Source organism: Macaca mulatta, chromosome 2 (genome assembly GCF_049350105.2).
Source record: "Macaca mulatta isolate MMU2019108-1 chromosome 2, T2T-MMU8v2.0, whole genome shotgun sequence".
Taxonomy (NCBI): domain Eukaryota; kingdom Metazoa; phylum Chordata; class Mammalia; order Primates; family Cercopithecidae; genus Macaca; species Macaca mulatta.
The window spans coordinates 39937553-39963935 of NC_133407.1; the positions used below are offsets into that span (position 1 = coordinate 39937553).

General features: G+C 36.6%; 1 protein-coding gene across 20 annotated transcripts in view; it reads left to right on the top strand.

Annotated features, from left to right (window-relative positions):
- NCK1 (NCK adaptor protein 1) overlaps nucleotides 1–26009 on the top strand; it is a 93570-nt gene extending 67561 nt beyond the window's left edge. For 17 of the 20 annotated variants that reach the window (XM_077990970.1, XM_077990965.1, XM_077990960.1 and 14 more), the window contains 3 exons: nucleotides 5098–5341; nucleotides 22615–23327; nucleotides 25273–25912. In XM_077990970.1, the coding sequence (XP_077847096.1) occupies nucleotides 5116–5341; nucleotides 22615–23327; nucleotides 25273–25467 (1134 nt within the window). In that variant the 5' untranslated portion in view covers nucleotides 5098–5115 and the 3' untranslated portion in view covers nucleotides 25468–25912. 20 annotated transcript variants of the gene reach the window in all.
- The last annotated feature ends 374 nt before the right edge of the window (nucleotides 26010–26383 follow it).

Below are 26383 nucleotides of genomic sequence, written 5' to 3' on the forward strand. Positions count from 1 at the left end.
ATATCACTGTAATAAGAGAAATACAAATTACAACTCTGAAACACTATTTCTCCCCTATTAGATTGGCAAAAATCCAAAAGATTGACAACATAGTTTGTTGGCAAGGCTGTGGGGAAATAATCACTGATATATTGTATTAGGAATTTTAAAAAATAGTTTATGAATACAGAATTTAGCAATATCTCACAAAACTATACAAACCTTAGTTATAACTCAGCATTCTTCTATGATTCCAACCCAAAGGTACACTAACAAAATCAAAATGACATGTATATGAGGCTGTTCATTGCAGCATTATTTAATCCCAGAAAATTAGAAACAACCCATTAACCTTCAGTAAGGTCTAGTTGAAGAAAGTGCTATTTACATAATGATGAAGCACTCTGCAATTGTTAGAAGTAGTAGATATATTAGTAAAGGAAGTCTCATATGCTGCTGTGGAATGATCTTAAGGATATATAGTTAAACTAAAAATGAAAAGATTCAGACAGTATAGTCTATGCCTGTGTGTATGCGTGTGCATGCGCACCTGTGTGCATGTGTGTGTGTGTTTTGTTGTGGGGGTAGATAAAAATTAGAATTTTTAATTTTCTTATATATTTTTCTTGAATGCTTTCCTTAAAATATTTTTTTAAAAAAATAGAAACATAAACTAAAACAAATAAATGACTGTCCAGTTGGGTGGATGGGAGAGGAGAGAGATAAGAGAAGGTATGGAAGAAGACCTCTAAGTGTTTTAAATATGTTTGATATTTAAACATATTTAATGTTTAAACATTAATATAAACACTATTAAACATAATGTTGAAACATGTTTGATATTTAAACCTCTACCTTGCTTGATAGTTTAGCTTTTAGAACCATCCAAATGTTTTACATAATTACGAAACAATTACATTTTAAAAGGGAAAATAAAGTGATCTTCAAAAAATGGAAACTAGTGAGCTTAACTCTACGTGCAGTTGGTGTCATAACCACACAGAAGTATGTATTCTACCTTTTCTGTAAGGTTGTATGTCTTAGGGTAATAGAACAATTAGGCAAAATTTTTCTTCGAGAATAATCACAGTTTCTGAAAGCAGGTAGAGCTAGCGTATCATCATTTTTGAAATAGTTGATCTAGGCAGTGATCAGTGGTAGGTAAAACCATTGGGTAGAGGTTTGATGGGGGAACTTTATAATGGATAAATCAGTTCAGTGCTACAAATCTACCATTCAGTCTTAACATCACAGAAAACGGTTCAGGCAGACATAATGTGCCTACTAATAAATGGCAGTAAGAAGTACACAAGAATACTTACGAATTATTCTTGCAACAATGACAAAACGACCTAGAAAAAGCAAAGCCTCTAGAAATAATTACGAGTTTATAGGGGATAGAGGGATAGAGGGATAGAGGAACACCATGAAAATACATATTAGCCAAACTCACGATGTGGGAAATGCTACAGGACAAATGAAGCCAGCTTCTTAAATAAATGACATAGAGTGGGGAAAGAGAATGGTGTCAGAGACTTAAAACATATCAGCTTAAGTACAGTATATCGACTTAGTTTGGATTCCAGTTCACACCAACTGTAAGAAATGTTTAAAAAAATACACTCAGCAAAAATTGAATATTAGCATTAGATGAAGTAAGTGTTGCAGGAGTTCTTAATAAAGAAACACCTTTTCAAAATGAGCTTTGGAAAATATACTGATAATTTAATTTTAGTATAATTGACTTATTTGCAATCTTGTGTATTTTTATGCATCAAAAACATTGTGAGTAGAGGTTCTGTGTTTCACCACACTGCTGGAAGGCAGGAGGAGGGGAGGTCCATGGCTTAACCCATTTCTGCCTAGTGTTCCATTATTGGAATGCTAAGCTTGTGAGAGTTATTTATATCCCACTCAAAGTCATTACCAAGGTCTGATTTTTCACACATACACACAAATTGCAATCTCTGGCATAAATGAGTTAGAAAGGGGAAAAGGTCAAGAGCCCTTGATTTGTTCATTTTCAAGGGGTATGGGTTTTTAATCTGTTAGTACTTAATGAAATCATGGGATTCCAGTTCCCCCACCAAAAATTAGGGGGATAGCTGAACCAACCACAAGTCATAATATTGATAAAGTTGGGTGATAGGTATAGGGTTCATTATACTATTGCTCTCTTCTGTATATGTTGAAAAGTGCCATAACTAAAAGACTTAAAAGCATTATATAAATTTTTAGTTATTATACCAGTAATGTAGAATGCTATTTTTGTACATTCTGGGGAGCACTAGATAATATTGGTGATACTTTTGTCACCCTGATAAAGTATGGTATTTCAGTTTAGTTTTCATTTCTTTAATTATAAAGATATTCAGGATATTTTGAATACTTTTTGACTATTTGTGTTTTCTCTTTCAGTTTTTACTTTAATAAAACTTTTTATTTTGAGATCATTATAGATCCACATGCAATTCTGAAAACTTTAGAACTTATTGTGAAATCCGGTGTTTGTTTTCCTCCACTGGTAATACATCTGGCAGAAGTATAGTACAATATCACAAGAATATTACAAAATTTCTTCATGTTGCCCTTTTATAGCCATACTTACTTCCCTCCTGTTCCCACTACCCCGTTAACCCTGGCAACTACTAATCTGTTTCTAATTTCCATATTTTGTCATTTTGAGGGTTTTATATAAATGGAGTCATATAGTTAACCTTTGAGATTGGCTTTTTTCACTGAGCAATTATAATTCCCTGGAGATTCATTCAGGTTTTGTGCATCAGTTGTTCCTTTTTGGTATGAATGTACCAGTTTAATTATTTGCCTGTTGAAGGACATCTGGGTGGTTTCTGGTGTTTGACTGTTAGAAATAAAGTTGCTGTTATTCATGTAAAATGTAAACATAAGTCTTCATTTCTCTGGGATAAATACCCAGGAGTACAGTTGCTGGGTTATATGGTAGTTGCATGTTTAGTTTTACGAGAAGCTGTTAGACAATTTTGCAGAGTATCTGTACCATTTTACACTCTCATCGGCAGTGTATGAGTGATCCAATTTTAGCTTACCCTTGTCAGCATTTGGTATTACCACTCTTAGCCATTCTGACAAGTGTGTGTAGTGACATCTCAATGTGGTTTTAATTTGCATTTCCTTAATACCTAATGATGATGATTACCTTTTCATCTGCTTATTTGCCATCTGTAAATCTTCAGTGAATGGCTCTTTGTGTTTTTTTTGCTCATTTTCTAGTTGGATTTGTTTTTCTAATGTTTCTTTAACTTTTCTAACTGCTTAAGATAGATACTCAGTTCATTAATTTATTTTTAGCTCTTTTTTAATTTTGTTATTTTATTTTATTTTTATTATTATTTTTTGAGACAGAGTCTCGCTCTGCTGCCCAGGCTGGAGTGCAGTGGCGCGATCTTGGCTCACTGCAAGCCCCGCCTCCTGGTTTCAAACCATTCTCCTGCCTCAGCCTCCCAAGTAGCTGGGTCTACAGGCACCTGCCACCACACTCGGCTGATTTTTTTTGTATTTTTAGTAGAGACAGGGTTTCACCGTGTTAGCCAGGATGGTGTCAATCTCCTCACCTTGTGATCCACCCACCTCAGCCTCCCAAAGTGCTGGGATTACAGGCATGAGCCACTGCGCCCGGCCACTCTTTTTATTTTTTAATGTTACTATTTAAAACTGAAAATCTGTCTATATACACTCCTCTTGCTGTATACCACAGGGTTAGATGTATAGTTTTTAAAATTATTTACTTCTAAGTATTTTTAAAATTCAATATGATTTCTTCTTAGATTCATTAGTTTTTAGAAGTTTCCAAATGTGGTATTTCAAAAGTTATCTTTTTGTTATGGTTGTTGGAGAATGTGGTTGTAGGATACCAGTTACATGAACGTTGAGACATTCTTTATGGCCTGGCATTTGATTAATTTTTGTATGTGTTTCATTTGTATTCTGTTTGGAAGCAATATTCTGTATATTAACCAGTAAGTCTGTAAATCAGACTTACTGGTTGTGATATCGGTTCTTCTCTAGCCTTAATAGTGTATTTATTTAGTTAGTTAGTTAGTTAGTCAGTTAGTTAGTCAGTTAGTTAGTTAGTTAGTTTTTTCAGACTGAGTTTGGCTCTGTCGCCCAGGCCTGGAGTGCAGTGGCACGATCTCAGCTAACTACAACCTCTGCCTCCTGGGTTCAAGGGATTCTCCTGCCTCAGCCTCCCGAGTAGCTGAGATTACAGGTGCCCGCCACCATGCCCAGCTAATTTTTTGTACCTTTAGTAGAGATGGGGTTTCACCATGTTGGCCAGGCTAGTCTTGAATTCCTGACCTCAGGTGATCCACCCCCCTTGGCCTCCCAAAGTGCTGGGATTACAGGCGTGAGCCACCAGGCCCGGCTGTTTTTACTTCCTTGATTGTTTTATTACTCTGATAATATGTTAAAAATTGTCCTCTGTGGTAATGGTTTTGTCAGTTTCTCCTTGTGGTTCTCTCAACATATTTTGGAACTATCTTGTTAGGTACATAAAAGTTTAGATATTACATACATTGAGTAGAATATTTTTCATTGGGTAGTGAACTTTTTTGCTAGTAATAGTTTTTGCCCTTAAAGTTTTGTTTGATACTAATAGAGCAGCACCAGTCTCTTTATTGATTGGTTGGTTGATTGATTGAGACAGATTCTCCCTCTGCTGCCAGGCTGGAGTGCAGTGGTGCGATCTTGACTCACTGCAACCTTCGCCTCCCAGATTCAAGCAATTCCCATGCCTCAGCCTCCTGAGTAGCTGGGACTGCGGGCGTGCACCATCACGCACAGCTAATTTTTGTATTTTAGTACAGATGAGGTTTCACCATGTTGGCCAAGCTGGTCTCAAACTCGACCTCAAGTGATCTGCCTGCCTTGGCCTCCTAAAGTCCTGGGATTACGGGCATGAGCCACCGTGCACGGCCACACCAGTCTCTTTAAGTTAGTATTTGCCTCATGTATTTTATTCCATGTTTTTTACTTTTCATCTTTATGTCTTTAGATTTTTAGATGTGTCTCTTTTGAAAAGCATGTGAACTAATACTACTTCAACCTTACATAAAAATATTTTCCGTGTGTTTACAGTGCTGAAGCTGCTGAAAGATGGCAGAAGAAGTGGTGGTAGTAGCCAAATTTGATTATGTGGCCCAACAAGAACAAGAGTTGGATATCAAGAAAAATGAGAGATTATGGCTTCTGGATGATTCTAAGTCCTGGTGGCGAGTTCGAAATTCCATGAATAAAACAGGTTTTGTGCCTTCTAACTATGTGGAAAGGAAAAATAGTGCTCGGAAAGCATCTATTGTAAAAAACCTAAAGGATACCTTAGGTAAGATATTTTTTATTAAAAGAAAAGCAGCTTTGTTTTAAATGAAACCTGGAACTTAGTTCTTTGTACATAATTCTGGCAGCAGTGTGCATAATTGACTTGAAAAGGCAAGGACTAGGTAAGTTTGACTCATAGCAGGTGTTCAATGCAGAAGACCAGTGAAGGTCATAAGTGTTAACATGCAGTTTCTGTAAATCTAGGCCCACACTCCAAGTCAAGGCAGAGTAGTGCCAATGAGTAGAACTAACTCTCACCTTCTAGCAGGGGCTCTTTGGACCATGAATGACTGTTGGAGTTTAGACTTATAGGCAGAATTGCCTCTTTGGCACCAAGGCAACTTATGTACATGGCACATAATGAATTTTAACATCTAATAACTTTATGTTTTGAACTTCACTTAAAACCCACCATTTTGTTTTTCTATTTGATAAGAGAACTGTGGATCATTACTGTACATTAGCACCTACAGAGCTCTTTTCTATTTTGTTTCTCTTTTTCCCTGTCTTTATTTCTCCAAAGTTTTTGTTTTTTATTTTTACTGGCCCTCCCTTAGGGCCTGAGACAGTGGAGCCCACTTCACACTGGACTTGGCTAAGCTGATAGGAAGGAAATATGCATGGGCAAGGAATGGCCTCTTCTTTAAAAAAGTAAAATAAAAAATTAAACTCTCCTTAGCTGACAGGAAGGAATTGGGAGGGACAGAATTTCATTTTTGGTGTTCAGGCAAACATGCTATTTGTGTAATGGTTCTTTGTCTACATGTAGAAGAAAAGTACAATTTCTCCTTGTACAGGCAGTTTGGGAGAAATATAGCATGACTGATAAATATGAAATACTGTTGACTCACTACTTTACATTAGTTTTTATTTATTTTTTTATGGTTTTTGTAGAGATGGAGTCTTGCTCTGTTGTCCAGGCCAAACTTGAACTCCTGGGCTCAAGCAACCCTCGCACCTCAGCCTCCTGAGTAGCTGGGACTACAGATGCTCACTACCATGCCCAACTTAGTTTTTGTTCTTATTCAACATTATTGTTATTCTTGAATGTTCTTCTAATAATGAAATACAAATATTTAATGTTTTTAACCATTGTAAAACTGCAAAAACTAAAATATAGTACAATTTGGAGTAAGGTATAAAATAATAGATTATCAGTTTCTGAGATAAAAATGTTTCCAGTGTTCTAAAGGTAATAATTAAGTAGATATAATAATGGTGATGTTTAACTGCTGAGGTAACTTTTTTAATACTTTCAAGTTTTGCAATTAAAACCATTATTTTTAGTTTTTCGATGGAAGACAAATCAGAAAGAGATTTTCCTTCAGTAGCAGAGGAGAACAGGGTTAGAATCAAGAATACTGGTTTTGTAAATACTGGCCATTTATTTAAAGCATGATGATTAGAGATATTGGGAGAAATTAAGGTAATTTCTTTCAAGAAAGTGTGCCTCATAGTGGTAAGTGCACAGGGTACTAACATATACCCAGATAGACTTTTTGTTCCATTTTAAAAGGACACTGGTATCTTGGGATTAGAGTGAATGTGACAGTAATTAACAAAACATAGTGAAAAAACTAATAGAGCAAAGGGGGGAAGCATTCCAGTATTAGATATTACTGTATATAAATCTAAAAGCCCATTTAGATATAATTTTTATTATTTGTTAATACCCTAGGGATGCCTTCCATACTACATTCTGATGTTACTGAGACAGTTTTATCAAAGTTTTATCTCTAAGTCTTAGGAAATCTCTGTTAACTTTATTACTGTATTACAGTTATTACTACCTATATTCCAGGGTGCTTGGAAACATTGAGTTAGTAATCTGTAGTTAGCCTGTAAAGAGATGTAAGTCCAGCTTTTGCATTAGGTAGCCTTTTCCCTTTTCTCATAATTTCTGTGCCCCTTTTTGGTAACTTAAATGTCCAGTGTAATTAATGTATTTGTTTCACAATGATTGTGCTGGTGGAGACATTGTTTGAAAGTTGAGAAGGAAAAGGAGAAAACAAAAGGATTAATGCATGAATGTATTTTAACTATAAAAAATACATGTGCTTTAAAGCTTCTTCCAAAATAAGTCTGAATAATAAGGTCGTATTTTTGGCCATGATTATTTACTTGTTATACAGGCTGTGTTATAATTTAGAGGAAAAAAAGTTTTGTAAAGAGAAGCCTCAAATTTTCTATTGCCTGGATGTGGGCCAGGTCACATGGATTGGGTGTGGGAAGTTTCAGTGTTGCAGAACAGACCAGGAAGCTCACTGAGAATTATCCTGAGCTGTGTTAACAAACTGACAAAATAGAACACGGAATTTTTACTCAAAATGGATTGGTTAAACGTCTTTAAAGATTTTTTCAGTAAGTTAATCTGTTTATTAAATCCATTGTTTTCTTGAAGTTGTGAATTAGATTTTCTGCTTTTGTAAATTTAAAGGAAAGCTCTTATTTGGTGGGTTTATGTAAGCTACTATATTATGTTTATGTTATATAAACCAGATGATTGGTGATATATCCAAAAATTGTAGTTTGGACTTGGTAAGTAAAATAATTTTAAAATGTTTTAGCATGAATGTTTTAACAAGTAGAGAAAGGATATAAACCTTTGGTTTGAGTTTGATGCAGTTCTAATTCAGTAATTTTCAACTTAGCACAGACATTTGAAATGAATTAAATAAATTGTAAACATTAAAATCATTAGAAAAAAAGGATTAGGTGAACAAATTTCTTCATCCTCAACTTCTGAATTAACTTTTTAAAAACTACTTTTTACTTACTTTTTTTAGAGGAACAGTGTAAACATAATCTTTAATTAAAACACTAGTAAACAGAATATTTTTATTTAATGTAGTATTGCTAGAAATTGATGTTTTGATGAATGTGAGATTTGATATTTTGATATGAGTTATGAGAACAGCTGTACAACAAAGAGGAAAATACATAGTGAATTATTGACTGTTACTGAGTTTGGGTCATGAAGTAGTACTAATAATAATTTATAAGAGCCTAATTCTGCTGGTTCTGCTGGTAGCCTCCTTATGATCTTATAGTGAACTTGATTTGATCTCCTTGAACATTTGCTTGGTGTTTCTAGAAAAATGAACAGAGGAATTATTATAGAAGTCTCTTACGCACAACAAGCCTAAGGAAACAAAGAGTAACCTGACAAGACATTCCAGAGAAAAGGGCAAAAGAGAAAAGGAATAAGCACTTTGTTGAAAAAGAATGTTGTAATTGTAATGTGAAGACTCATTTGTTAGCTTTAATGACTCCCTCTGGAATATGTCTCTTCCGTTTACTTTTTGCGGAGTTACTAAAATTTCAGATCTTTGCATTTTCATTTTTTGAGTAAGTTTTACCTTGGAAGAACTTACTTATTTGCTCATTAGTTTATCAACACCTTCTTATTGAGAGCCTACTCCAAGCCAGGCAGAAATCATAGGGTGAAAAACTAATACTAACTTAAGCAGATCTTACATTCTGGTGGAGAGGTATATGATGATTGTTTTTAATAATACAGTGGATTTCACATCTAGGTTAAGTCATAAGTGATGTTGACCATAAATCAACCAGAAATGACATAAAAATAATCCATTGTGGCCAGGCGTGGCAGCTCACGCCTGTAATCCCAGCACTTTGGGAGGCTGAGCACTTGAGGTCAGGAGTTTGAGACCAGCCTGGTCAACATGTTGAAACACTGTCTCTACTAAAAATGCAAAAATTAGCTGGGCATGGTGGCGGGCACCTGTAATCCCAGCTACTTGGGAAGCTGATGCAGGAGAATCGCTTGAACTCAGAGATGGGGGCTGCAGTGAGCCAAGATTGTGCCTCTGCACTCCAGTGTGGGCGACAGAGCAAGACTACATTGCAAAAAAAAAAAAAAAAAAAAAAAAAAGAATCCATTGTATCATTGATATAGTGATTCAATATATATCATCAATACAGTGGTAAAATTATTCTTTCTACTGAGTCTTAGGAAGTTGATAGTTAATGCATTTGCAGACTGAGAGTCAGGATTTGAAATCTGTAACCAAAATGTTTCTTTGCTCAATCCCTGCAACAACCCCAGATTTTATTTATTTTGCCAGGCAGTTTGTCAGAGTAGAGACAGGCTGTTCATCTACTTCCTCCCTGAATGGGCTTACAAAGTAGAAGAAACAGAGCATTATGTGCTTCTTGTGTGGTAGCCAGAATATCTTTGAAAACAAAAATTGCACAATGTTTTAAATAAAACAGAATAAAAAATAATTTATTTCGTGTGGATGAAATGAGCAGATGAACATATAAAAATTTAAATAAAAACCCGTAATAGAAAGAATACCATATATTTATATTTAGTATTTCTTAGTTCTGTTCCCAGATATCACTTACATGCCATGTGGCCTGCAAAATATAACTGAACTTTTGTGATTTTCTGTTCCTTGTAAAGGAGAGAGTTGGGCAAGACTAAATGATCCTGGAAAGTCCCTTCTAACTCTAAAAGTCTTACATCCTTGTAAACAACTAAGCAGTCTTAGGTGTGTCATAGGAATTGAGGGAAAGCAATGAGGGAGAAATTGGTTTTGAAGAAGTAGAAACATGGGAATGGAATTGTAGTTCACTAAGGAATTAGAAGCAGCAGGAAAACTTTCTTTGGCCCAATTCTCAACACTTACTCAGTGATACAGATGAAGGAAAAACGACGTGCTTAAACTAAGGAATACTGCAATCGCTAACTAATAAGTACACTAGGTTCAGAAATATATTTGGAAACTAAAATTAAGATAGAAATAAGATGAATAAGAACAGACAGTATTGTAAAACTCTACATTAAAATTTTAAAAGGGATTGTATAGATTGGTGAGAACCTAGCCTGGCAGCAGCTTACATGAGTAAAAATCTTAGTAAGAGCTGCTGTGGTAATGTTGGTACTAAAAGTCTCAACACAGTCCATGGTGACACTGATATGAGTATGAGAGGTGCTTAGGTGGAGGTATACTCCCTTATGTGTGTGTTGGCCATATAAAACATGATGTAATTAATCCACTTTTGATAGATATTCTTTAACAATGGTATTGAGAAACTTGGATGCTTCCAAATACTGGCATCCAGTATATCAAGGATTTGGAAACCAGGTCACATAAGGAATACTTATGGACACAGAGACTTGCCTCAGGGAGCACAGCTGTCATATGAAGAAGGAATGTTCACAGTGCTTAACCAGGTTCTTAAAAATTCTTGGGGAGTTTATAATACATTGTTCTGGTTAAGAAACAGTGCTATAGGAAGAGAGAAGACCAGTGGGTCGTAGTGAGGGAAAGGTCAGAAATTATCCCTAAACTTTTTTTTTTTTTTTTAATTTAAGCGAAGCTAACAATAAAAAACTGCCTCAGAATTGTGCACTTCCTCAGTGCTTAGATCTGAGCAATTTCCTTCCAACTACAGCCAGGTCCAGCTATATAATGCAAGAATAAAGATTTAAGTAATTTTTTTTTTTCTTGAGGTGGTCTCACTCTGCCACCCAGGCTGGAGTGCACCAGTGCCATCTCAGCTCACTGCCACCTCTGCCTCTCAGGTTCAAACGATTCTCGTCCCTCAGCCTCCCAAGCAGCTGGGGCTACAGGCGTATGCCACCACGCCTGGCTAATTTTTTGTATTTTTAGTAGAGATGGGGTTTCCCCATGTTGACCAGGCTGGTCTCGAGCTCCTGGCCTCAAGTGATCTGCCTGTCTCAGCCTCCCAAAGTGCTGGGATTACAAGCCTGAGCCACCTTGCCCGACCAAGTTTAAGTAATTTTGAAAATTAAACACCAGAAGCACTAGAAGGTAGGAAAATAGTAACCACCATTGATGGAGTTCCTGCTATGTACTGTAAGTGCTTTACATATAGATTAAAAAAAATTTTTTACAAGCATTTTATGAATTTATTTTTTTACACACCACCATTGTACAAACAAGGAGACTGGAGTTTTCTTTTTTAAACTTTTTAGGATTGGGGGTACATGTGAAGGTTTGTTACATAGGTAAATACATGTCATGGGGGTTTGTTCATATTATTTCTTTCTTTCTTTTTTTCCCCTCCACCCCGAGACCGAGTCTCATTCTGTTGCCCAGGCTGGAGTGCAGTGGCGTGATCTCAGCTCACTGCAACCTCCGCCTCCCAGGTTAAAGTGATTCTCCTGCCTAGGCCTCCCGAGTAGCTGGGATTACAGGTGCCCACCACCACGCCTGGCTAATTTTTGTATTTTTAGTAGAAATGGGGTTTCACCATGTTGGCCAGGCTGGTCTCGAACTCCCAGCGTCACGTGATCCATCCACCTTGGTCTCCCAAAGTGCTGGGATTACAGGCGTGCATCACCGCGCCTGGCCTGTTGTACATATTATTTCATCACCCAGGTATCAAGCCCAGTACCCAATCATTATCTTTTCTCTTACTCTCCTTTGCCCACCCTTCCGCCTCAAGGGGGAAGTATTTGGTTTTCTGTTCTTGTGTTAGAAATTGGAGTTTAAAAAAGATTAAATAATTTGACCAAGATCACAGAGCCAGGAGCAGAACTAAAATTTTAACTTGTATCTCCTATTAAAGTTCTCATAGTGGATCTTTTATTACTAAAGAGTAGAGAATTGGAGTCAAGCAGTGGGTTAGAAAGGTTTGATGCAAAAAGGACTAGTGAAGGTTAAGAGAATTGTGGTGAACTGTGAGGTCAGGAAGTGCTATGACCTGAGTGTTTGTGTCCCCCAAAATTCGGCACCATCTCAGCTTACTGTAGCCTCCGCCTCCTGGGTTCAAATGATTCTCATGCCACAGCCACCCGAGTAGCTGGAATTACAGGTGTGCGCCACCATGACCGGCTAATTTTTGTATTTTTAGTAGTGACGGAGTTTCACCATGTTGGTCAGGCTGGTCTTGAACTCCTGACCTCCAAGTGATCTGCCTGCCTCGGCCTCCCAAAGTGCTGGGATTACAGGTGTGAGCCTCCGCACCAGGCCATTCTTTTTTTGACATTGTGTAATTAGTCTTAGACATAATGTTTTTAAATATAAGCTTCCAGAGAGGATCATTCTAGGTTTTACTGATCTTTTGCACTTCTTATACCATACAAAACTGTGCAAATTCTGAATTTTCAAAAAAATCATTTGAAACTTAATCTGTAATTTCAGGTTTAACATTTTTTAAAAAAATTTTCCTCATATCATTATTCAGTTTTACTCAATTTAACATTTATTGAGAATCTGCTATGTGAAACAGCCACTGTTGGCTTTTGAATAGTGATGTCATGTGATTGCAGCTTTATAGGAAGATTAGACTGGTTGATATGAACGATGGGTTGACTGAGGGAGAAATTGAATTAATAAGGAAACTAGTTTAGTGGGGTCACGAAAGCTCTGGTACAACATAATAGGCCTGAAGAAGAGTGACCATAGTGAGAAGAGAAAGTGTTGCTTGTAAGGAGATATGATTGTGAGGATTTGATGTAAAACTCTTAAAAATTTTTGTGAGGTAAAATTTATATAACATAAAATTAACCATTTTAAAGTATGTAATTCAGTAGTATTGAGTACATTAACAATGTTGTGCAGCCATCACTTCTGCTTCCAAAATGTTTCCATCACCTCAAAAATAGTCATTCTCAATCAGTCCCTGGCAATTACGAATCTGCTTTCTGTCTCTATGGATTTACTTTTTCTGGATAATTTATATAAATGGAATCATACAGTATGTGACCTTTTGTGTCTGACTTCTTTCATTTAGTATAATATTTTCAAGGTTTATCCACGTTGTAGCATGTATCAGTAATTCATCCCTTTTATGGCCGAATAACCTTTTTTTTTTTTTTTTTCTGAGACAGAGTCTCGCCCTGTCACTCAGGCTGGAGTGCAGTGGCGCAATCTCAGCTCACTGCAATCTTTGCCGCTTGGATTCAAGTGATTCTCCTGCCTCAGCCTCCTAAGTAGCTGGGATTACAGACACATGCCACCACACCCGGCTAATTTGTGTATTTTTAGTAGAGACAGGATTTCACCATGTTGGCCAGGCTGGTCATGAACTCCTGACCTCAAGTCGTCTGCCCACCTCGGCCTCCCGAAGTGCTGGGATTACAGATGTGAGCCACTGCGCCCGGCTGGCTGAATAACTATTACATGTATATATCACATTTTGGTTATTGTGAACAGCTTTGTGATAAACATTCATGTACAGTTATTATTTGAATATCTATTTTCAGTTAAACCTAAAATTGGAATTGCTGGATCATATGGTAATTCTGTTTTGCTTTTTGAGAAACCATCTGTTTTTCACATGGTGGCACCGTTTTACATTCCAACCAGTATTGTGAGGGAGATTCCAGTTTCTCCACATCCCTGCCAACACCTATTTTCTTTTTTTGTTTGCTTATAGCCATTGTAGTAGGTGTGAGGTAGGATCATTGTGGTTTTGATTTACATTTCTCTAATGACTAATGATATTGAGGATCTTTTCTTGTGCCTGTTGGCCATTTGTATACTTTAGTTGGAACAATGTTTATTCAAGTCCTTTGCCCATTTTTGAAGTAGTTGTTTTTGTTGTTGGGCTCTAAGAGTTGTTTATATGTTCTGGATACTAGACCATTATCAGAATTATGATTTGCAAATATTCTCTTCTAATTCTGTAGATTGTCTTTTCACTTTCTTGATAGTGTCTTATAGACAAATGTTTTTAATTTTAATGAAGCATAATGGATCTTGTTTTTTTGGTTGCTTATGCTTTTAGTGTCAGTATCTAAGAATCCATTGCTAAATCCAAGGTCACATATATTTACTCCTATGTTTTCTTCTAAGAGTTTTATAGTTTTAGCTCTGACATTTGGTCATTTTGAGTTAATTTTTATATATGACGGGAAGTTGGAGTCCAGTTTCATTCTTTTGTTTATGGATATGCATTTGTTCCAGTACCCTTTGTTGAAGAAACTATTCTTTCTTCCCATTGAGTGGTCTTGGCACCATTGATGAAAATCAATTGACCGTAGATGCATGGGTTTATTTGAGGACTCCCAATTCTGTTTAATTGCTGTATATGTCTGTCCTTATTCCAATACCACACTATTTTGATTACTGTGGCTTTGTAGTAAGTTTTGAAATCAGAAAGGGAGAGTCTTCCCACTTGATTTTCCTTTTTCAAGATTGTTTTGGCTGCTTAGGGTCCACCTTGCAGTTCTGTGTGAATATTAGAATCAACCTTTTCATTTCTTTGGAAGAAAAACAAAACACGATGGTTGAACTTTAGTAAGAATTGCATTGAATCTGTGGATTGCTTTGGATACTATTGCCATCTTACACAGAATATCTTTCCATTTATTTAGGTCTTCTTTAATTTCTTTCAGTGGTGTTTTGCAGTGTTTAGTTTATGAGTCTGATACTTAGTTAAAATTATTCCTATGTATCTTATTCTTCTTAATGCTATTATAAATGGATTGTTTTCTTAATTTTGGCTTTGAATTGTTCATTGCTAACATATAGAAATACAACTGATTTTGTGTGTTGATCTTGCAACTTTGCTGAATTTGTTTATTCTCACTCTGTGTGAGTGTGTGTGTGTGTGTATTCTTTCGGATTTTCTGTTTATAAGATCATGTCATCTGTGGATACTTTTTCCCCTCCCTAATTGCTTTGACTAGCACTTCCAATACAATGTTAAATAGAAGTAGTGGAAGAGAGCATCCTTGTTCTTGTCTTGTTCCTGTTCTTAGGGTGGAAAACTTTGTCTTTCACCATTGAGTGTGATGTCAGCTCCACAGTTTTTTGCAGATGCCCTTTATCATATTGAGGAAATTCCCTTCTAATCCTAGTTTGCTGAGCATTGTTATCATGAAATGGTTTTGGATTTTGTCCAATGCTTTTTCTACATCAATTGAGATAATCGTTTGTTTTTTCCCCTTTATTTTACTAGTATGAAGTGTATTATATTGATTTTCATATGTTGAACCACCCTTGCATAAATCCCATTTACTCATATACAGTCCTTTTAATATGCTTGCTGGATTTGGTTTTCCTAGTACAAATGATCCTTATTTTTCACAGATTCTGTATTTGTGAATTCACTTATTGGCTAAAATTTATTTATAAGCCCAAAGTTGATACTTGCAGTGTTTTGTGGACATGTGCAGTGTGGCAAAAATGTGAGTCATTTGATGTGCACATTCCGAGTCGAGGCGATATTCCGCCTTCTTATTTCAACTTTCATACTATAAACAAGTGTCCTTTGCACAGTCTATTTAGTGCCACATTTTTTGCATTTTTGTACTTGTTGATGATTTTGCTGTTTAAAATGGCCCCCAAGCATAGTGATGAAGTGTGGTCTAGAGTTCATAAACACAAGAAAGCTGTGAATTTGCCTTACGGAAAAAATGTGTGTTAGATAAGCTTCATTTAGGCGTGAGTTACAGTGATGTTGTGAATTCAATGTTAATCACAATTTATATTAAACAAAGTGTCTTTAAAAAGAAACACACATAAAACAAGGTTATGTAGTGATTGGTTAGCAAAAACATGACTGGAGCCTAACCCTGTTTTTCCCTTAGGAGCTGTGGTTCAGTATTTGCTAATTCAGTATTTATGGTAACTTTATAGAATGTAACTATTGCAAATAATGAAAATCAACTGAATTTTGTTGAGGATTTTTGCATCTATATTTCTAAGTGATATTAGCCTGTTTTCTTGTGATAGCTTTGGTATTCTGGGTAATGTTGGCCTCACAGAATGAGTTAATAAGTATTCTCTCCCTTTTTCTTTTTAGAGATGTTTTAGAAGTATTGATGTTAATTCTTCTTTAAACATTGGGTAAAATCCACTAGTGAAACCATCCGGTCCAGAGCACATTATGTGCGAGATGTTTTGTTACTGATTGAATATTTTACTTGTTATATGTCTGTTCACATTTTCTATTTTTTCCTGAGTCAGCTTTGTGGTAGTTTGTGTGTCTCTTGGAATTGATCTTGTTTTCTAGGTTTATTAATTTATTGGCGTACAGTTGTTCATAGTACTCGTTTATAATCCTTTTAAAAATATCTGTAAGGCCTGTAGAAATGTTATTATTTTATTTATTTGAGTGTCTCTCGTTGGTCTAGCTAAAGAGTTTTTAATTTTGCTGATATTTTCAAATAACCGCATTTTGGTTTTGTTGATTTCCTTTCTTTTTCTGTTCTCTTTTGTGTATATCTCTGCTCTAATTTTTATTATTTCCTTCTTTTAGCTTTGAGTTTAGTTTTCCTTTTCCAGTTCCTTATGATTAAGTTGGTAATTCGAGATCTTTCTTCTTCTTTATGCAAGCTTCTAGGGCTATAAATTTCCCTCTGAGCATTGCTTTTGCTGCCTCCCATAGGTTTTCGTATGTTATGTTTTCATTTTCATTTGTCTCACAGTGATGTCCAATCTTGTGAAGTTTCTTGGTGACCTATTGGTTTAAGAGAGTGTTAGTTGCCACACACTTGTTAATTTTCCAGTTTTCCTTTCTGTTATCGATTTATAGGTTCATTCCATTGTGGTCAGAAAAGATATTTTGTATGACTTCAATCTCAGATTTATTGAGGCTCTTTTTTTTTTTTTAAATAGAGACAGGGTCTCTCTTTGTTACCTAGGCTGGAGTGCAGTAGCATGATCATGGCTCACTGTAGCCTTTGAACTCCTGGGCTCAAGCAGTCTTCCCAACTCAGCCTCCTGAGTAGCTGGAACTACAGGTATGCACCACCACACCTGGCTAATTATTTTGTTTTATTTTTTCTTTTTATAGAGACAAATTCTCACCATCTTGCCCAGGCTGCTGTCAGGCTCCTGGGCTCAAGTGATTCCCCCCACCTTGGCCTCCCAAAGCATTGCAATTACAGGCTTGAGCCACTGTGCCTGGCCTACTGAGCCTTGTTTTGTGTCCTAACATATGGTCTGTCTTGCAGAATATTCAGTGTACACTTGAGAAAAATGTGTACTATATTCTGCTTTTGTTTGATGGAATATTCTCTATATGTCTGTTAGGTCTAGTTGGTTTATAGTACTGCTCAAGGCCTCTATTTCCTTAAAGATCTTTCATTTAGTTCTGTCCCTTACAGAAAGTGGGGTATTGATGTCTCCAAGTATATTGAACTATTTTTCTCCCTCAATTCTGTCATTTTTTGCTTTATATGCCTTGAGGCTCTCTTGTTAGGTATGCATATATTTGTAACTGTTACAATTCTTGATGGACTGATTCTTTTATCAATATTTACTGTCCTTTGTCTTTAAGTCTGTGTTGTGTGATATGTATTTATTTATTTTTAGACAGAGTCTTGCTCTGTTGCGCAGGCTGGAGTGCAGTGGCATGACCTCGGCTCACTGCAACCTCTGCTTCCCAGGTTCAAGCAATTCTTCTGTCTCAGCCTCCCGAGTAGCTGGGATTACAGGCACCCGCCATCATGCCTGACTAGTTTTTCTATTTTTGGTAGAGACAGGGTTTCACCATGTTGGCCAGGCTGGTCTTGAACTCCTGACCTCAAGTGATCCACCCACCTCGGCTTCCTAAAGTGCTGGGATTACAGGCATGAGCCACCGCACCCGGCCTATGCTGTGTGATATTTATATAGCCACCCCACTCTCTTAGTTATCTTTTACATGGGATATCTTCTTCCATCCTTTCATTTTCAGACCTAGTTGCATCTTTGTTTGGATCTAAAGTGAGTGTCTTACAGATAACAGAGTTGCATCATGTTATTTTTAATCTATTTATATTTAAAGTCATATCTGATAAGGAAGGATTTCTGCTATTTTGCTGTTTTCATTTGCTCTTTTTTTTCTTTCAATTCTTCTATTACTGTCTTCTCAGGTGATTTCTTTTTCTTTTTTTTTTTTGGAGGGTGGGGGTTAAGGTCTTACTCTGTCACCCAGGCTGGAGTGCAGTGGTGTAATCTCTGCTCACTGCAACCTCTGCCTCCCAGGTTCAAGCGACACTTATGCCTCAGCCTCTCAAGTAGCTGGGACTACAGGTGCATGCCATGATGCCTGGCTAATTTTTTGGTATTTTTTGGTAGAGTCGAGGTCTCAGCATGTTGGCCAGGCTGATCTTGAACTTCTGACCTCAAGTGATCTGCCCACCTCTGCCTCCCAAAGTGCTGGGATTACAGGTGTGGGCCACTGTGACTGGCCTATTTTTTCTGATATATTGTTTTATTATCCTTCTCATTTTTCTTTCTGTATTGTTTTTGTTTTTGTTTTTCCTTAGTGGTTACCCTGGGGATTAACATCTTAGGTTTTTAACAGTCATGTTTGAATTAATACCAACTTAGTTTCAGTACTATGCATAACTCTGCTCCTTTGCAGCTATATCTTTGTATGTTACATCTTTACACATTAAAATATATGTCCATTAACCTAGAATTGAAATTTTTGTTTTATGCATTTGTATTTTAAATTATGAAGGAAAGAAAAGGAGAATTTACAAACAAAAACTGCAATACTACTGACTTTCATATTTACCTATGTAGCTACCTTTGCCGTTGCTCTTTATATCTTCATATGACTTCAAATTACTGTCTATGTTTTTTCATTTTAGCCTGGAGGATTCTGTTTAGCATTTCTTTTCTTTCTTTCTTTCTTTTTTTTTTTTTTTGAGACAGAGTCTTGCTCTGTCTCCCAGGCTGGAGTGCAGTGGTGCAGTCTCAGCTCACTACAACCTCCACCTCCCGGGTTCAAGCAATTCTTCTGCCTCAACCTCCCGAGTAGCTGGGACTACAGGTGCGTGCCACCACGCCCGGCTAATTTTTTTGTATTTTTAGTAGAGACAGGGTTTCACCATGTTGGCCAGGCTGGTCTCAATCTCCTGACCTTGTGATCCGCCCACCTCGGCCTCCCAAAGTGCTGGGATTACAGGTGTGAGCCACTGCTCCCAGCCTCTCTTCAGCATTTCTTAGCACAGGTCTGGTAGTGATGAATTCCTTTAGTTTTTGTTTATCTGGGAATGTCTTATGTTCTCCTTCATTTTTGAAGGACAGTTTTGCTAAATGTAGAATTCTTGGTTGGCTCCTCTGCTTTCAGCATCAGATTCTATCCCCTCCCCAGGGCTTATTATTGCTGCTTATTGTGAGTGGTTTTTGTTTGCTTGTTTAGTGACTTTTCTAAGCTATTTTTATAAGGTCTATGGTTCTGGTCATGTGGGGCCACTGAAGTTGATTCCATTTGCTTGGTAATCAGCTAGTGTTTTTGACAGTTTCATTAAAACACCTGGAGCCAAAAGAAAAAAACAAAACACAAAAAACCTCTCCCCATCTTTACAGATGGATTTATGTTGGGGCACTATTTGACCACTTAGTGATGCCATTTATAATTCTGCTTTAGCCTTTCTCTTACTGTTTGCTCAAGGCCTGAAGATCAGCCAGGGTGAAAGCTTAGGGTCTTCTTGGGTCTTTCCTGGGCCTTTCGTGAGTGTGCGTCCAGCCCTGGCCTTGTGCACGTCCTTCTTGATTGGCATACACACCCCTTATTACCCATGAATATCCTTTCCCATTCCCTTTCTGTCCAGGCTTTTCCATCTGTCTGTTTCTTGTCCCAGTTGTTGTCCCTTGCCCCAGGCTGCTGTATCAATTAAATGATTTTTGCAAAAACCACCCAGGAAGACTCCCTATACCTGGGAATGACGCAAGTCAGGCAAAGCCAAGGCAAGCCATTGCTCAGGTCCTTCAGGGAGCTGCCAGACAAGTTGAAACCCACAATCATAATTGTTTAAAAATGAGATCTGTATTGCTTCCTCTGGCATTAGGAGTGCAGGTTACTATCCACACACCCATCACTGACTTGGGGTGTGGGGGATAGTGGGCAGGCAACTTAGGATGCTGTAGCACTCTCTTTACCACAGAGCAGCAACTTCTTTCTTCACCAAGCCTTGCCCTAGATTTTATACGTTGTTTTTTTTTTTTTTTTACTAGATTCCAGAATTCTGCAGAAGTTGAGTCTGACAGTATTTACCAGCTCATTAATTGCATTCATTGCTTTTTGCAGTGACAGTGCCATTTTTGGTGGTATCACCCCAAATGTAGGGATTTCTCAGAAGGTTATCATTAACCAGAAGTAAGAAAATTAGGAAGGAAGAAGTTGATTTATGGGTACAGACTGGACTATTTGTATTTGGACATGAATGTTGGGTTTGAGGTACTGATGGCACAATCTGTGGGTGTCTAGTGACAGTTAGAATTGTAGTGCCTGAATTCCAGAAAGGTCTTAGAGCTGCAAAGAGATCTGGGAACCTTCTGCACAGAAATTATAGAAAATGAAAGTGTATGATTTCCTCGGAATAGAGAGGAAGGTCAAGTATGGCATCTTGTGAAACACTTTCAGCTAAGAAATTCTTCATTTATTCATTCAGCATGTTCGCTGACTGCTGAATAAATAATTTTGTTTTTCCTTTGTTCCTACTACTGATGTATGTACTGCTAAGCATTGGAGATAGAAAGGAATAAGATCTCGTTTTCTGCCCTCAGGAAGTTCACTCATATTGAGGAAGACAGACAAGTAAACAAGTACAATGCAATGTGATAATAACAAGGTTAGAGGAGCCCAGACAGAGGTAAACAAGAATATGTAAACAGGTCGGGAGGGAAAATAAGAAATTCAGGGAAGTCAAAGAAGGAGAGAACATAATGGAGAGAGTGGGCTGTGATCTTGGTTGCTGCATAGAGTTTGAGAAGGCTGAGGACTTTAAAAGTTACTGATTTGACAGTAAGGAGAGATGACATAATGTATTCATAAGAATGGTTTTAATTGAGTAGTTTTGTTAGAATGCTGGAGACAAAGGATCAGATAATAAAGAGTTGGGAGTGTGAGTAGTGAAAAAGTTGAGGGAAAAGGAAAAGACAACTTTTTTTTTTTTTTTGAGACATTCTCGCTCTGTCGCCAGGCTGGAGCGTAGTGGCATGATCTTGACTCACTGCAACCTCCACCTTCCAGGTTCAAGCAATTCTCCTGCGTAGCTGGGACTACAGGCGTGCACCACCACGCCCAGCTAAGTTTTGTATTTTTAGTAGAGACGGGGTTTCACCATGTTTGGCCAGGATGGTCTTGATCTCTTGACCTTGTGATCCGCCTGCCTCGGCCTCCCAAAATGCTGGGATTACTGGCATGAGCCACCATGCCCAGCTGGGAAAGACAACTTTTAAAAGAGTGGTATAAGTTTATTCTATGGGAAAATTGGACCAGTTAGAGAAAAAAAATAAATTAGCAAAATGTTACAGTTTAAAAGTTGTAGCAGAGTTAAAAATAACTTCATTTTGAATTAGAAAAGATTTGAGTGTGTTTTTAGATAATTGAAGGGACTGAATAGGAAGGAAAATAAGGATGTCGAGTCCCAAGAGAGTCCGGAAAGATAGTATTAAGATCCTAGAAGGATCAGGATTTGGAGACTTGAGTGAAGAGAGAGAGTGAGAATAATGAGAGTTTTGAGACAAAAGGAATTTGAGAAGTTTTACCTAGGGAGGCCTGTTTTCTAGGTAAAGTAGAACATAAAATCACACGCTAAGAAATGGGCAGCAGTGAAAATGCCTGACTGAAGTTGATGTAGCATACATTTGTATTGATAGTACCATTTGGTGATTTTCTCATTGCTTTCAACACATATGTATTTATTAAGCATTTACTGTGTACTAAGCACTGTACAAGATCCTTGGGATTCTATCTGTAAACAAACAAAACTCCCTGCCCTTGTGGTGGTTACATGTGACTGGGGTAAGGGGAGAAAAACAAATAAATAATATTTTAAAATAAACATATGAGGTAAATAACGCTACCTGGGTCTGGGAACCAAGAAAGCAAATGGGAAGATTAGCCAGACATAACTGCAATTTTATATTGCATATCATATTATAATTTAAGATAGAAATAATTTTATTTTTATACAGCTCATTGTAGACTCTAGCTTGCTTTAAACTAAGACAAGAAGAGTATGGGTATGGTGGAGCCTTTGTGTACCTAGATTGTAGCTATGAAAGAAATCTATATTTACATTTAAGAGAGAATTCATCAATTTAGGACAACTTTATAATTATGTTATAAAGTTATTTCAGGGCCTTTGACAAGAGAAAAGATGGTGAACTGTCATATAATAACTGAAATTAAATATTTATTTGGTTAGAAAAAGATAATTTGCATCTTATTTCCAAAAAGATGATTTTTAACTACATAGAAATTTGTTATGTTTAAAGGCTTTAAAGATCTATATAGTTGAAGATCCCTTTTTAATAATGAATAAATTGGTTCTTTTGGCAATCATTTTTTTATATTCTCCTCTCATGGCCCTTTTTAATTTCAACAGGCATTGGAAAAGTGAAAAGAAAACCTAGTGTGCCAGATTCTGCATCTCCTGCTGATGATAGTTTTGTTGACCCAGGGGAACGTCTCTATGACCTCAACATGCCTGCTTATGTGAAATTTAACTACATGGCTGAGAGAGAGGATGAATTGTCATTGATAAAGGGGACAAAGGTGATCGTCATGGAGAAATGCAGTGATGGGTGGTGGCGTGGTAGCTACAATGGACAAGTTGGATGGTTCCCTTCAAACTATGTAACTGAAGAAGGTGACAGTCCTTTGGGTGACCATGTGGGTTCTCTGTCAGAGAAATTAGCAGCAGTCGTCAATAACCTAAATACCGGGCAAGTGTTGCATGTGGTACAGGCTCTTTACCCATTCAGCTCATCTAACGATGAAGAACTTAATTTCGAGAAAGGAGATGTAATGGATGTTATTGAAAAACCTGAAAATGACCCAGAATGGTGGAAATGCAGGAAGATCAATGGTATGGTTGGTCTAGTACCAAAAAACTATGTTACCGTTATGCAGAATAATCCATTAACCTCAGGTTTGGAGCCATCACCTCCACAGTGTGATTACATTAGGCCTTCACTCACGGGAAAGTTTGCTGGCAATCCTTGGTATTATGGCAAAGTCACCAGGCATCAAGCAGAAATGGCATTAAACGAAAGAGGACACGAAGGGGATTTCCTCATTCGAGATAGTGAATCTTCGGTAAGTTGATTTTCAGATGTAAATACAAATAGAGCTCTATGTATTAAAAAGAAAAAGAGAAATGGAGAGGTTAAGTGGCTTCCCTAAAGTTAACCAGGTAACAAGCTGGGACATAACATAAGCATAAATGTTCCAAAGCTAAAGTCAGCATTCTTTCTAGCTATCTATTTTCAATGAAAAGAGAGTTGTGGCAGTGATGCTACATGCTGAGTTATTTGGTCTTTTCTAGTTCTGTTGATTTTGCATTCCTGATATATTTTCTGTTGCATTAAACTAAATGGAGAAAATGGAACATTGACTTCTTCATTGAATGTAGAATAATACTGTAGATTAAATTGGGAAACATTTTAAAAATTGCTATTGGATACAATGTGTAAGAAGATAGTCACTGTAGTCCTTATGACATAGGAAATCCCTGAATTTAAAAAATTGATACTAAGTTTCTTCATAAATTGGTTACCTGGAAATTGGAATACACTTTTTATTGTAATCTCAAAAAACCTATTTTAACACTGTGTTTGAAATGCATTTGCAATAAAAGGTAAATTATATTGCAATACTAGTAAACAATAAAACTATAAAACCATAAAAGTTGAAAAATAGTATGGTTTCATGGTCTCTTAGATACTGTTTAGGATATTAGAATTTGATGACACTCATTTTCCTTAAAAATGCCCTTTTCCTTGATAAAAGATATCATTACTTTTCCATTTATTAAATCATGATTAATCTTGGCTTTGCGTGAGTATATTTGTACAAAAGGGAATGTGTAATTGCACAAAATTTTGAAAGAAAATGTGTGGAAGTGGGGTGTGGTGGGGAGAGAGATTAATTGAACTTCTAATATGAAGTTCAGGAAAATGGGGCCTGTGCCTAATCCCTCAGAAAAGCAGTTGGTTGGCAGTAGGGAAGAGTGATGACATCCATTTTCTGTTAGTTGCCTGATCTGGCTCACTGTTTGAAACTTTGGGAGTAACTGTAGAAAAAGAGGCTTTTGGGGGTTGATATAGACTGTAACAACAACAACAACAACAAAAAACCTAATTAAAAAGAAAATAGCTTGAATGCAGAATTGTGTGTATTTTCTTGTGGGTAATTGAGCATAAATATAAGACAAAATACAATATATACCATTATTTTTAGCAGTATACTTTTTAAGGTTAGGTCTCAAGTAGGCATATTTTGTTTAGCCTTCACAGTGTTTTTTAAACGTTTAAATTCATTGCCCATATTTAAATATTAGGATATTTATTGTAAAAATTCAGACTTTGGACCATTTAAAATTGAAAGAACTACCAACATTGAGACCCTATTCCTGCGGGGCAACAATCACAGCTGAGAAGTCACCACTTCTTTAGATTGGTGATACACTGTCATTTTCTCTGCCCATCTACCCTTCCACTCTGACACTTGTTTACGTTATTCTTTTGGCTCTTGTAGGCATTTGAGTTTGTGGCCTTTCCTTAAAGTTTAGATTAATTCTCATTTGTGTGTTCTTCATTTTTGGGAATTCAGCGTGTTATCCCTAAGACAGCTACTGTTAGCTACACATTGAAAAGGGGTTGGGTGGGTATCTTAGACTTTCTCATGTGTTTCTCTGACTGGAGAGAAGATAGCTCTTGTTCTTCAAATATGTAAGGGATTTGCTGTGGGTGTCTACTGGTGGAGCTGTGGGTGTTAAGAGACTTTTGATTACACAGGTTTGAATCCTGGCTCTGTTGTTAACTAGATGGATGATACTGGCCAATTTATTAATAGCTTCCCTGAGACTCAGTTTTCACATCTGTAAAAAGGGTTTTGTTTTAGGGAGTAAAGGAGATAAATCTATGTAAATAATTTACCATGGTACCTAGGACTTAGTGCTTAAATTTTAGCTTTTAGTTTAATATAAAAATACTGATAGAGGGCTTTCAAAATGTTTACTGTATTTTTTTTTCTCTTTTAGCCAAATGATTTCTCAGTATCACTAAAAGCACAAGGGAAAAACAAGCATTTTAAAGTCCAACTAAAAGAGACTGTCTACTGCATTGGGCAGCGTAAATTCAGCACCATGGAAGAACTTGTAGAACATTACAAAAAGGCACCAATTTTTACAAGTGAACAAGGAGAAAAATTATATCTTGTCAAGCATTTATCATGATACTGCTGACCAGAAGTGACTGCTGCATAGCTGTAATTTGTCATGTAATTGAAGACTGAGAAAATGTTGGGTCCATCGTGCTTGATTGGAAATGGCTGTTTCTAAACCTTTATGAGAATTGACAATAAGTATTTTTATTATAATTCAGCCCATACATATATACTATGTATGCAGTGCATCTGCATAGAACAGTTCCTTATCCTTGGCCTTCTGTTTTATTGTTTTTTTTCTTTGCTGTTTTCCCTTTGCTTCTAATATTACAGTTTTGTATTTTGAAAAAAAAAATCAAATAATGCTTATCAGAATCTTTATATGGAAGAAATCCTTTATTGCCTATCCTTTGTTTCCTTGTAAAGGCGCCCTGTTCTGTTATGGTTTTTCATTATATAAAATTATTATATCTATATATGACATATGCTAAAATAAATTTCTTGGAGAGTGTTAATCTTTTCTGTGACTAAATAGCAATAATAAATGAAAAATTAGAAATTATTTCCAGGTATTATATTTGTCACAGGCCATTGTAAATACCAAGTATATTGTGTCTGCCTTAATTTTAAAAAATGCATTCATTGTCTTCAGTCGTACAGAAAGACACATGAGACATAGATTAGAAAACATGTTGTACAATTTTAATTTACAACTGTTGGAAACAAAAATCACTTTCTTAATTTTTTTTCCAGTGCTTCTCCCTTATCTGGTTATTCAAGAAAGCCAAATTGTCTCTGAGATATTTAGCTTTTCAAACTATAAATAGATGCTCTAGTGTTATTTATTTTTTTTAATCCCACTTATTTTACCAGGGCATCTTGTATTAGGATATGTTATATTTATGCCAGTGGGAAACAAGTTATGGCCAAGTTTTGCAAAAATAGGAAGCAGTGAGATACTTGGTTTTTTCTCCTCACTAAATATC